This window comes from Gobio gobio (assembly GCF_949357685.1).
Source record: "Gobio gobio genome assembly, chromosome: 11".
Taxonomy (NCBI): Eukaryota; Metazoa; Chordata; class Actinopteri; order Cypriniformes; family Gobionidae; genus Gobio; species Gobio gobio.
This window is the reverse complement of record NC_137104.1, coordinates 53,524,992-53,537,837: the sequence shown is the minus strand read 5'-3', so window position 1 is coordinate 53,537,837 and position 12,846 is coordinate 53,524,992. Positions and strand designations below refer to the sequence as shown.

Genomic DNA, 12,846 nt, shown 5'->3' with positions numbered 1-12,846 from the left:
GAATCTGCTGTTGGTGTGTGAAGCCGTGCTGGATGTGTGTGTGTGTGTGTGTGTTCATGAATCTGCTGCTGGTGTGTGTGTGTGTGTGTGTGTGTGTGTGTGTGTGTTCATGAATCTGCTGCTGGTGTGTGTGTGTGTGTGTGTGTGTGTGTGTGTGTGTGTGTGTGTGTGTGTGTGTTGATGAATCTGCTGCTGGTGTGTGTGTGTGTGTGTTGATGAATCTGCTGTTGTGGGTCAGGTATCACGTGGGCTCTCTGGCGTTCGGTGCTCTGATCCTCACGCTGGTGCAGATCGTCCGCATCATCCTGGAGTATCTGGACCACAAGTTCAAAGGTCAGTCAGAGCTTCATTCCTGCATCTGACCCAGTGTTTCCTTGAGATATCATAAATCATATCTCGTTTCTGAAGAATCTGTCGTGTCTGGATTCACGAATGTTTGTGCTGGAAAACAAGAGCGGCCATTTTGTGGAGTTTAATGAGATCAAGAGCATCAGAACTGATGAGGATCTGTTTTCATTCATTTTGTGTTATTCATATATGATCAAAGTTTACTTGAATTATCGTTTTATTTTTATATATTCAGTTTTAAGTTTAATTTAATCTATACACTCTAAAAAAAAGGTTCTATATGGCACCAAAAATGGTTCTTGGCTCGTAATCATTGGGGAACCTTTTTTAGTGCTATATAGCACCTTAGTCAAGGAACCAGTGAAGAACCAGAATTGGTGCTATATAGCACTAAAAAAGGTTCCCCTATGATTACGAGCCAAGAACCATTTTTGGTGCCATATAGAACCTTTTTTTTTTTTTAGAGTGTAGTCATTTTGTTATATATTAGCATTTAGGTTTATTTTTTAATGTGATTTAATTTTAGTTTAGTTTTAGTGTTATTTATATATTTTTGTGATTAATATTTAGTTTTTTTATTTAATTTAATTTTAGTTTAATGTTTTTAGTTATTATTATTTTTAAATATTATTATTTAGGCTAACTTTTTTTATTTTGGTTTAGTTTTAGTATTATTTAGTATTATTTATACAATGTTATGCTTGTTATTAATATTTGAAATACCTTTTTTATATTTTCATTTCATGTTTTAATTTTAATTGAATCTAGTAATTTTGTTATATAATTTGTTTTTAAATATTAGTATTTAGGTTTATTTTAAATATTTATTTTTAATTTAATTTTACTTTAGTCTAGTATTATTTTATGTTTTTATATGTTATTATATTTTTATTATTAATTGAATAATGTTTTATTTTTATATTTTCAGTTTTATTTATATATATATATATATTAGAATGATCTTTTATTTTTATTTTTTATTATAATATAGTAATTTTGTTATAGCCTTTTATTGTTGTTTTTTAAATATTAAATAGTTTTTATGTAATTTTTTAGTTTGAACTTTTTTCTTTAATTTTAGTTTAGTTTTAGTATTATTTATATAGTTCTTCATTAATATCTTTTTTTAATATATTTTCAGTATTATTTTTTATTTAATCTATAGCCTTTTTGTTATATTAATATTATTATTAAGGGTATTTTTATTTAGGTTTTTAAATTTAATTTAATATAAAGTTTAGTTTAGTTTAGTTTAGAGTTTTTATTTATTTCCAGTTAGTTATTTCAGTGCCTCAACTTAGTGTGTGTGTGTATGTGTGTGTGTGTGTGTGTGTGTGTGTGTGTGTGTGTGTGTGTGTGTGTGTGTGTGTGTGTGTGCGTATGTGTGTGTGTGTGTGTGTGTGTGTGTGTGTGTGTGTGTGTGTGTGTGTGTGTGTGTGTGTGTGTGTGTGTGTGTGTGTGTGTGTGTGTGTGTGTGTGTGTGTGTGTGTGTGTGTGTGTGTGTGTGTGTGTGTGTGTGTGTGTGTGTGTGTGTGTGTGTGTGTGTGTGTGTGTGTGTGTGTGTGTGTGTGTGTGTGTGTGTGTGTGTGTGTGTGTGTGTGTGTGTGTGTGTGTGTGTGTGTGTGTGTGTGTGTGTGTGTGTGTGTGTGTGTGTGTGTGTTTAGAGGCCCAGAACCCGTGCACGCGGTTCCTCATGTGCTGTCTGAAGTGCTGCTTCTGGTGTCTGGAGAAATTCATCAAGTTCATCAACAGGAACGCTTACATCATGGTACGTCAACTCACACACACACACACACACCATCCGCTGGATGAAGAAACGAGTCTGTGTTTCTGTGGATTACAGATCGCCATCTACGGGAAGAACTTCTGTGTGTCTGCGAAGAACGCCTTCTCTCTGCTCATGAGGAACATCATACGGTGAGCTCAGGCCTCAGAGCAAAACACAGCACATATTAACATTAACATTTATTATTAAACACCTTATTTATTATTTATTAAATCGATTATTTACATCTTATGGAAGCCACATAGGAAAAATCATGCTTTGGTAAATGTCATAATAATGACATAAAAAGTTGAAATTGTAAAACCTGACATAAAATGCCATATTTATGACAAAATTGACAATCAAAATTATGACATACTAAGTCATATTTATGTGGTTTTATTAATAACAAAATAGTCGTCATAAGTCAATTGACAGTCAAAATTGATGCTATAATTATGCTATGTATAATTATGTTCAAAATTATGACATACCAATTATGACAAAAAAAATTATAATTATGACAAATCGAAATTGACATACTAAGTGAAAAATCAAAACGATGACAATTTTACTATTAATAAAAAGACAATTATGACAAGAAAAATTGACAGTTGAAATTATGACTTAAAAATTTAAAATTATGATAAAAAGTTGATAAAAAGAAATTGACATAAATCTAAATTATGACATACTATGTAAAAAAATTACATAAAATACCATATTTATGACAAAAAAATGGACAGTAAAAATGATCACTTAAAAAGTTATAATTTTGATAAAAAGTAAAACATTTGACATACCAAGTAAAATCCGAGTAAAAGTCATAATTATGACAGATTTAATTGCTTAAAAACTGTTGAAATTGTCCTAAAAATCTAAATGATGATGTAGAGCCCTGAAAATGTTTGAGTTTCAAGAGTAAAACTGTAGTAGAAAAAAAAGAAGAGACAAGAGAATGTCATAATATGTCACATTTGTATTGGTGTGCATTCATATGCAAACAAATGTTTGATGGACTTTGTGTTTTTTTATATATAATGTATTTTTATATATAATGTTTCTGAAAGGTTTAAAATGTGCATATGTGGAAAAAAAGTCATACAAGGACTGTTTTCTTGAGAACGTCATATTTGCGTTGAGAACTGTGGACTTTGACCTCTCAAGTTCAAAAGGGGAGAGAAGGAGAGAAGGAGAGAAGGAGAGGAGGAGAGAAGGAGAGAAGGAGAGAAGGAGAGGAGGAGAGAAGGAGAGAAGGAGAGAAGGAGAGAAGGAGAGAAGGAGAGAAGGAGAGAAGGAGAGAAGGAGAGGAAGCTCGTCGGAGGGGAACGAGTGTTCTTTTATTTTATTTTTTTTATTTTTTTTTATTCAAAAAGTGCACAGTTAACATGAGCATACACACATAAAAATAACATATTGTGCAGTTTCCAACATTGCAAGTTTTTTTTTTATTTTATTTTATTTTTTTTAACATAAACAAAAAATAAATAAAAGACTCACCACATATACAACCAGGGGAAGTACAGACTTACAAAAATATGTCAAATTGCTTACACACCTTCACAGTTTTTGTTGCCTTTTGATTAAGAGAATACTTTATCGTGTTGATATATTGCTTGACCTCAATGTTAAAAGCAATAAAAGATGTTTTGGAATGCGCAAACTTACATTTATGAATGTAAAATTTTGCCAAGAGAATAATGAGATTAATAATGAAAGTTTCATTAGGCCTAGACTTAGTTCTGTTGAGGTCATACAAGCCGAAAAGAACATCCTTCCAATACAACTTGAAATCTTTCTCATCTTCAGAACACAAATGAAGATATTTTAGTGTAAATCTGATGCTGAGAAAGGCTTCAGACAGGCCTCCATTGGCATTCAGTACATTTACACTCACAAGACGGATAAAAGGCACTTAAAACATTGTTACAAAGTCCATCTCACCACAGTGACTCTACAATAATCTTACGATGCGACGACAATAGTTTTTGTGCGCAAAAAAAATCAAAATAACACCTTTAATCAACTTGTTCTTGTCTTCCGTGTATGCCTCCACTACGCATGCGTGAGAATATGACGCAGATCCGGCGTTCGGACACATGACCAGAAGAGATTTGTTTACAAGCAGAGGAAGACGCGCGTATCGAAGCTGTTGGATTCTACATTGATCGTGCTTTAGGTCTCGGCGTAGAGCTCAAAATGGGGCTTAAGTGTGCATTTCATGGATTCCCGAGCCCCGGCGCTACGTCATATTCTCACGCATGCGTCGTGGAGACACACACAGAAGGCAATAACAAGCTGGATAAAGGTGTTATTTTGATTTTTTTTTGCGCACAAAAACTATTGTCGTCGCATCCTAAAATTATTGTAGAGTCACTGTGGTGAGATGGACTTTGTAACGATGTTTTAAGTGCCTTTGATGGGTCTTGGGAGTGTAAATGTACTGAATGCCAATGGAGGCCTATCTGAAGCCTTTCTCAGCATCAGATTTACACTAAAATATCTTCATTTGTGTCTGAAGATGAACGGAGGACTGACGGGTCTCGAACGACATAAGGGTGAGGAATTAATGACAGAATTTTCATTTTTGGGTGAACTAACCCTTTAATCGACATCCACTCAACATCGTCACGGGACACGACGGGGTTGCTGTTTATCATCCCGTCAGGAAGTGAGGATTAGAGGTTTCTATTCTGAAATTGGAATTTTGTGTTTCCTGGATTCGTGAGTACATTGGTTTTGCATCAAAAGAGCTCCAGCTAGCGCGCCATCGGTGTACTGAAAATCCCAGCTGGGTAAAATTCAAAGTGTTACCTTATTCCTTGTGTTTTTGTTTTGTTTTGGGGGAACAGTGATTATTAGAATTTATTGCTGTTGATTTTGTGACTTTGTGAATTTGATCATTCAAGAAGAAAAAAAAAATCACACAAAGACAAAATAGTTCAGAGGAAAATAAATAAATATATGTTTATTGATCTGGTATAATTTTGTGTGATTTCTGGTGAAAAAAAAAACACTTGCTATTTAATTTTTCCTGTGAAATATTTGTATTTCCATATTTAAATGTAAACACATTTTTTTTTATTTCCAAATAGAAAACCTAGGTTAAGATCTGAGATCTGGGTTATATTGATACTGTAACTGTAAGAGAAGTGTGCCTTTACTGGGGTAGCGGATAAAGTAAAGATCCCTTAGCCAGACAGCTATCGTGTGAGCCACGTTTATATTCTACCCGGCAGGAGGGCTACAATGACATGCTAAGTAAAACTGACATACAAAGTCAAAATTATGACAAAAAGATGAAATTGATAGTAAAACTGACATAAAAAGTCAAAATTATGACAAAAAGATGAAATTGACAGTAAAAGTATGATTTTAAAAGTCAAAATTATGACAAAAAGACGAAATTGACACAAGTCGAAATTATGTCAAAGTCACAATTATGACGCGTTGAAACTGACATAAAAAGCAGAAATTGATATACTAAGTTAAAACTATGAATGTTGTTTATGGTCTTATATAATTATGACACAAGTCGAAATTATTGCATAAAAAGACTAAATTGACAAGCCGAAATGCTGAAAAGAAGTTATAAAAACTATAACTATAATCGTGACATAAAGTCCTAACTGTGAGTGTACAGTGTGTGTTATTGTGCTGATGTGTGTGTGTGTGATCAGGACAGTGTGTGTTATTGTGCTGATGTGTGTGTGTGTGTGTGTGTGTGTGTGTGTGTGTGTGATCAGGACAGTGTGTGTTATTGTGCTGATGTGTGTGTGTGATCAGGACAGTGTGTGTTATTGTGCTTATGTGTGTGTTATTGTGCTGATGTGTGTGTGATCAGGACAGTGTGTGTTATTGTGCTGATGTGTGTGTGTGTGATCAGGACAGTGTGTGTTATTGTGCTGATGTGTGTGTGTGTGTGTGTGTGTGTGTGATCAGGACAGTGTGTGTTATTGTGCTGATGTGTGTGTGTGATCAGGACAGTGTGTGTTATTGTGCTTATGTGTGTGTTATTGTGCTGATGTGTGTGTGATCAGGACAGTGTGTGTTATTGTGCTGATGTGTGTGTTGTTGTGCTGATGTGTGTGTGTGTGTGTGATCAGGACAGTGTGTGTTATTGTGCTGATGTGTGTGTTGTTGTGCTCAGGGTGGTGGTGCTGGATAAAGTGACGGATCTGCTGCTGTTCTTCGGGAAGCTGCTGGTGGTCGGTGGAGTGGGTGAGTGTGTGTGAGAGAGAGTACAGACACACACACACACACACAAACGCGTGTCAGATCTCTGGAGCGTCAGCTGACCTCTCGTCTCTTCTCAGGTGTGCTGGCCTTCTTCTTCTTCTCTGGCGGGATTCAGACTCCAGGAACCACATTTCAGACGGCGGCTCTCAACTACTACTGGATGCCCATCATCGTGAGATTCACACACACACACACACACCTCAGTCCCGCTCACACGCTTCACAGACCCAAACCTGTAGTGCGGCGTCTATTCACGCTCTATAAACATTACGAGATTTATGATCAACCGCTGATTTACATTTAATCAAATGTTCAGCATTCAATATCTAACTGCTGCTATGATGTCATCTCATTTGCATACTGAACTCTGATTGGTCTGACATGTATTTAATATGGAATGAAGATCAAAAAGCAAAAGAAAGAAATAAGGAATCATATTTTGATCATCAGTGCTAAAACTGGAGATTGTTTTGCATGATCTGTTACAGTACTTTTTTACTTTACTAAAGCGTAAAACATCTGGAGGCAAAATAGCCCACATTTTTATGCAAAATGTGTTTTTTCTAAAAATCAAAAAAAGATTTCCTCAAAACTTCTTTTGGGGAATACAAATGTACTTTTATCAGTTTTTGTATTTGAATAAGTAAATGATGACAAAGTCAACTTATGTTAATGTCATGATATTTTACACACTAATTCAGAATTGACTTTAAAAGACGAAATTAATTCAAAATCGACAATTTCGACTTAGTATGTCATAATTTTGACTTTTTAATCCATTTATAGTTAAAAGTCGAAATGTACATACTAATTCAATATTATGACAGATCAAAATTGACAGTTTAGATTTTGTCATAAATCTTTTGTCATAAAAAGATGAAAGTATCATATACAAAATCATAATTTTGACATTTTATGTCTAAATTAGTCAAATTGAGGACAAATCAACATTTGCGTATTTAGTCAAAATTAACATAAAAAGGTAAAATGATCACACACTGTCATAATACTGTCACTGACATTTGTGTGTGTGTTTCATTTATTTATTTTATTTATTTTATTTATTTTATTTATTTTATTTATTTTATTTATTTTATTTATTTTATTTATTTTATTTATTTTATTTATTTTATTTATTTTATTTATTTTATTTAAATAGGTCATGAGTATGTAAATTTCGACTTGTGACCAAATTATACACAAGCCAAAATGACATCATTTCAACTTTTTAATGAATTCTTTAGTCATAATTTTGACTTTTTAAAAATAATTTTTTAGTCACGTCAAAATTTACACACCAAAATGTACATTTATTGATATTATATTTAATATGACTTAGTATGTCATAATTTTGACTGCCATGCACTTTTTGTCTTATGCCGTCCAAATTATGACAAGGTTGAATTTAAGTCATTACATAGTCATAATTTTGACTTTTAAATCCAATTTTAGTTAAATGTCACATAAGTCAACATAAGTCGAAATGTACATACTAATTCAAAATTATGACTTATTACATATATATATTATATTACATATAATTTCGACTTAGTAAGTCATAATTTAGACTTTGTCATGATTTTTTTTGTCATAATTTCGATGAAATTTTTTAAAGTAAAAAAGTCAAAATTATTTGAAATTCACATATTTAGTCAAAATTTACATAAAAAGGTAAAATGATCACATGCCAAGTCATAATTTTGACTTTTTAAGACATTTTGCATTTTAATTTAAATTTAAACAAGTCACGATTCAACATGATGATCAGATACCAAGTCATAAGTTTGACTTTTTGATCATTTTTTTATTTAAATAAGTCACGAGTCAACATGTCGAAATGTACATACTAATTTGAAATTATGACTTAAATCGAAATTGACATATGAAGTCAAAATTTACACACGTCAAAATTGACAGTTTAGACTTTGTCATAAATCTTTTGTCAAGGTAAAAAAGGTAAAATTATCATATAAGAAGTCATAATTTTTACATTTTATGTCTACGTTAAAATGATGACAAATCAACATTCACGTATTAAGTCAAACTTGACATGAAAAAAGGTAAAATTAACACATACTGTAATAATTTTGACTTTTTAATATTTTTTTTAAATTTAAATAAGTCATGAGTATGTACATTTCGACTTGTGACCAAATTATACACAAGCCAAAATGACATAATTTCAACTTTTTAATGAATTCTTTAGTCATAATTTTGACTTTTTTAAAATAATTTTTTAGTCACGTCAAAATCTACACACCAAAATTTATATTTATTGATATTATATTTAATATGACTTAGTATGTCATAATTTTGACTGCAATGCACTTTTTGTCTTATGCCGTCCAAATTATGACAAGGTTGAATTTAAGTCATTACACAGTCATAATTTTGACTTTTACTGTAAATCCATTTTTAGTTAAATGTCACACAAGTCAACATAAGTCGAAATGTACATACTAATTCAAAATTATGACTTGCGTCAAAATTGACGTAGGAAGTCAAAATTACATATAATTTTGATTTAGTAAGTCATAATTTAGACTTGTCATGAATTGTTTTGTCATAATTTCGATAAAAAATTGTAAAGTAAAAAAGTCGAAATTAGTTGAAATTCACATATTTAGTCAAAATTGACATAAAAAGGTAAAATGATCATCAGATACCAAGTCATAAGTTTGACTTTTTGATCAAAATTTTATTTAAATAAGTCACGAGTCAACATGTCGAAATGTACATACTAATTTAAAATTATGACTTAAATTGAAATTGACATATGAAGTCAAAATGCGTATTCATATGAATTTGTATATGATAATTTTTCCTTTTTATGACAAAAGATTCATGACAAAGTCTAAACTGTTAATTTTGACTTCATATGTCAATTTCGATTTAAGTCATAATTTCAAATTAGCATGTACATTTCGACATACTGACTCATGACTTATTCAATTTAAAAATAGATCAAAAAGTCAAAATTATGACTTGGTATGTGATCATTTTACCTTTTTATGTCAATTTTGACTAAATATGAATTTCAACTAATTTTGACTTTTTGAAAATTTAATTGAAATTATGACGAAAAAAATTCATGACAGTCTAAATTACGATGAAAAAATGTACGTGAATGTTGATTTGTCATCATTTTGACTCGTCATAATTTAGACATAAATGATGACTTCTTTAATACATTTTTTTTATTTTAAATAAGTCACGAGTATGTACATTTCGACTTGTGACCAAAATACACACAAGCCAAAATGACAATTTTAACTTTTTTTCAATATTTTTTTTGTCATTTCAAAATATACACACCAACATTTACATAATGACATAATTTCTTATATTTAAATTGACTTAGTATGTCATAATTTAGACTTTGTCATAAATTTTTCGTCAAAATTATAAGTTGAAAATCACGTATAAAGTCAAAATTGACAAAAAAGTTATAGTTATGACATACTTGTGATGATTGACCGTGTACTTTGAGTTTGTGATCAGCTGTAAAATGAGGTGTAGACTTTAATCAGGCGTGTGTTTTGAGAAGTGACGTGTGTGTGTGTGTGTGTGTGTGTTGACAGACGGTGGTGTTCGGTGCGTATCTGATCGCTCACGGCTTCTTCAGCGTCTATAACATGGGCGTGGACACACTCTTCCTGTGCTTCTGTGAGTCTCACACTCACTCACAGCATCATGACACTGCTTTATCATGCTATGATCATAACAGTGTGTGTGTGTGTGTGTGCAGTGGAGGATCTGGAGCGGAACGACGGCAGTGCAGAGAAACCCTACTTCATGTCCAAGAACCTGATGAAGATCCTCAACAAGAAGAACAAACAGCCCAAGACGGGCTGATAAAGATGAAGATGAAGATGAGGAGGGTCTTCATGCTCTCAAGCACCGTCACTTTCAAGATCCAGCCAATCCATGTAGACACTTTTAAACATCGCTATTCCCAAAATCACTTTTTTAAAACACGTTACCGAGGTCTGACTTTACTGGAGACTTGCCTGTGCACAAACGCCAGAAACCAAAGTCTGTGAGCCAAAGCCTTTATTAGCATTATTCTATGATTTGTATGTTTTCAGATGTGCACAGTGAAACTATATTGCACATATAATTGTCTCTCTGTGCTTCCAGAACTCCAGTGCCGTTCATAAAGCCACATTTTACACTTTTTAATAGAGAATCAAACACACACTATCTGATATATGAGCCAGAGGAAGCCTTGGGTTGTGCAGTTACTGTAGCTCATGTTTTTATATGATTTGTATTCGGTTGTGTGATTTAGTGTAAGCTGGAAATAAACAGAATATATTTATTTAAAGATATATAAACATATATGGATACATTTAATAAAAATGTTGTAAATTAATAAGTGCGTATTTTGTCATATTGTTTCATGATTGAATGTGAATGAACAGAACTGGATGTAAAGCATCATAACAACCAAATTATTAAAACAGACAATAACTATAGAAATACAACTGAATTAATTTTGGAATAAAACTGGAATAAATTACTGAAAATGGCCACTAAAATGAATTCTGTCTATGCAAGTAAATAGATGCACTACTGTGTGTGTGTGTGTGTGTGTGTCCGTGTCCATGTGTGTGTATCCATGTCCGTGTCCTGGTGTGTGTGTGTCCATATGTGTGTGTGTGTCCGTGTGTGTCTCCATGTGTGTGTGTCCATGTGTGTGTGGGTGTCCATGTGTCCGTCCATGTGTGTGTCCGTGTCCATGTGTGTGTGTCCCTGTGTGTGTCCATGTGTGTGTGTCCGTGTGTGTGTGTCCGTCCATGTGTGTGTGTCCATGTGTTCATATGTGTGTGTGTCCATGTGTATGTGTCCGTGTCCATGTGTGTGTATCCATGTGTGTGTGTGTGTGTGTCCATGTGTGTGTGTCCGTGTGTGCGTCCATATGTGTGTGTCTCCTGGTGTGTGTGTCCATGTGTGTGTCCGTGTGTATCCATGTCCGTGTCCTGGTGTGTGTGTGTCCGTGTGTGTCTCCATGTGTGTGTGTCCATGTGGGTGTCCATGTGTCCGTCCATGTGTGTGTGTCCGTGTCCATGTGTGTGTGTCCCTGTGTGTGTCCATGTGTGTGTGTGTCCGTGTGTGTGTCCTGGTGTGTGTGTCCGTGTGTGTGTGTATCCATGTGTGTGTCCGTGTGTGTGTGTCCGTCCATGTGTGTGTGTGTCCATGTGTTCATATGTGTGTGTGTCCATGTGTATGTGTCCGTGTCCATGTGTGTGTATCCATGTCCGTGTGTGTGTGCCCATGTGTGTGTGTGTCCATGTGTGTGTGTCCGTGTGTGCGTGTCCATATGTGTGTGTCTCCTGGTGTGTGTGTCCATGTGTGTGTCCGTGTGTGTATCCATGTCCGTGTCCTGGTGTGTGTGTGTGTGTGTGTCCGTGTGTGTCCATATGTGTGTGTGTCTCCATGTGTGTGTGTCCATGTGTGTGTGGGTGTCCATGTGTCCGTCCATGTGTGTGTGTCTGTGTGTGCGTGTCCTGGTGTGTGTGTCCGTGTGTGCGTGTCCTGGTGTGTGTGTGTGTGTCCGTGTCCTGGTGTGTGTGTGTCCGTGTGTGCGTGTCCTGGTGTGTGTCCGTGTGTATCCATGTCCGTGTCCTGGTGTGTGTGTGTCCATATGTGTGTGTGTGTCCGTGTGTGTCTCCATGTGTGTGTGTCCATGTGTGTGTGGGTGTCCATGTGTCCGTCCATGTGTGTGTCCGTGTCCATGCGTGTGTGTCCCTGTGTGTGTGTGTATCCATGTGTGTGTGTCCGTCCATGTGTGTGTGTGTGTGTGTCCATGTGTATGTGTCCGTGTCCATGTGTGTGTATCCATGTCCGTGTGTGTGTGCCCATGTGTGTGTGTGTGTGTCCATATGTGTGTGTCTCCTGGTGTGTGTGTCCGTGTGTATCCATGTCCGTGTCCTGGTGTGTGTGTGTCCATATGTGTGTGTGTCTCCATGTGTGTGTGTCCATGTGTCCGTCCATGTGTGTGTCCGTGTCCATGTGTGTGTGTGTGTCCATGTCCGTGTGTGTGTCCATGTGTGTGTTCTGGTCCGTGTGTGTGTCCATGTCCGTCCATGTGTGTGTGTGTCCATGTGTGTGTTCTGGTCCGTGTGTGTCCATATGTGTGTGTGTGTGTCTCCATGTGTGTGTTCTGGTCCGTGTCCGTCCATGTGTGTGTTCTGGTCCGTGTGTGTGTCCATATGTGTGTGTGTCTCCATGTGTGTGTTCTGGTCCGTGTGTGTCCATATGTGTGTGTGTGTCTCCATGTGTGTGTATCTATATGTGTGTGTCCGTGTCCCTGTGTGTGTGTCCGTGTGTGTGTCCATGCATGTGTGTGTGTCCGTGTGTTCATATGTGTGTGTGTCCATGTGTATGTGTCCGTGTCCATGTGTGTGTGTGTCCTGGTGTGTGTCCATATGTGTGTGTCTCCTGGTGTGTGTGTCCGTGTGTATCCATGTCCGTGTCCTGGTGTGTGTGTG

At 35.3% G+C, this 12,846-nt stretch overlaps 1 protein-coding gene across 4 annotated transcripts in view; it reads left to right on the top strand.

Moving 5' to 3' along the window:
- The window catches only part of slc44a4 (solute carrier family 44 member 4), a 37,865-nt gene extending 26,976 nt beyond the window's left edge, over positions 1-10,889 (top strand). For all 4 annotated transcript variants that reach the window (XM_079829817.1, XM_079829818.1, XM_079829816.1 and 1 more), the window contains 7 exons: positions 239-333; positions 2,013-2,116; positions 2,192-2,265; positions 6,264-6,334; positions 6,430-6,524; positions 9,934-10,018; positions 10,101-10,889. In XM_079829817.1, the coding sequence (XP_079685943.1) occupies positions 239-333; positions 2,013-2,116; positions 2,192-2,265; positions 6,264-6,334; positions 6,430-6,524; positions 9,934-10,018; positions 10,101-10,207 (631 nt within the window). In that variant the 3' untranslated portion in view covers positions 10,208-10,889. The remainder of the gene's footprint in view (positions 1-238; positions 334-2,012; positions 2,117-2,191; positions 2,266-6,263; positions 6,335-6,429; positions 6,525-9,933; positions 10,019-10,100) is intronic.
- The last annotated feature ends 1,957 nt before the right edge of the window (positions 10,890-12,846 follow it).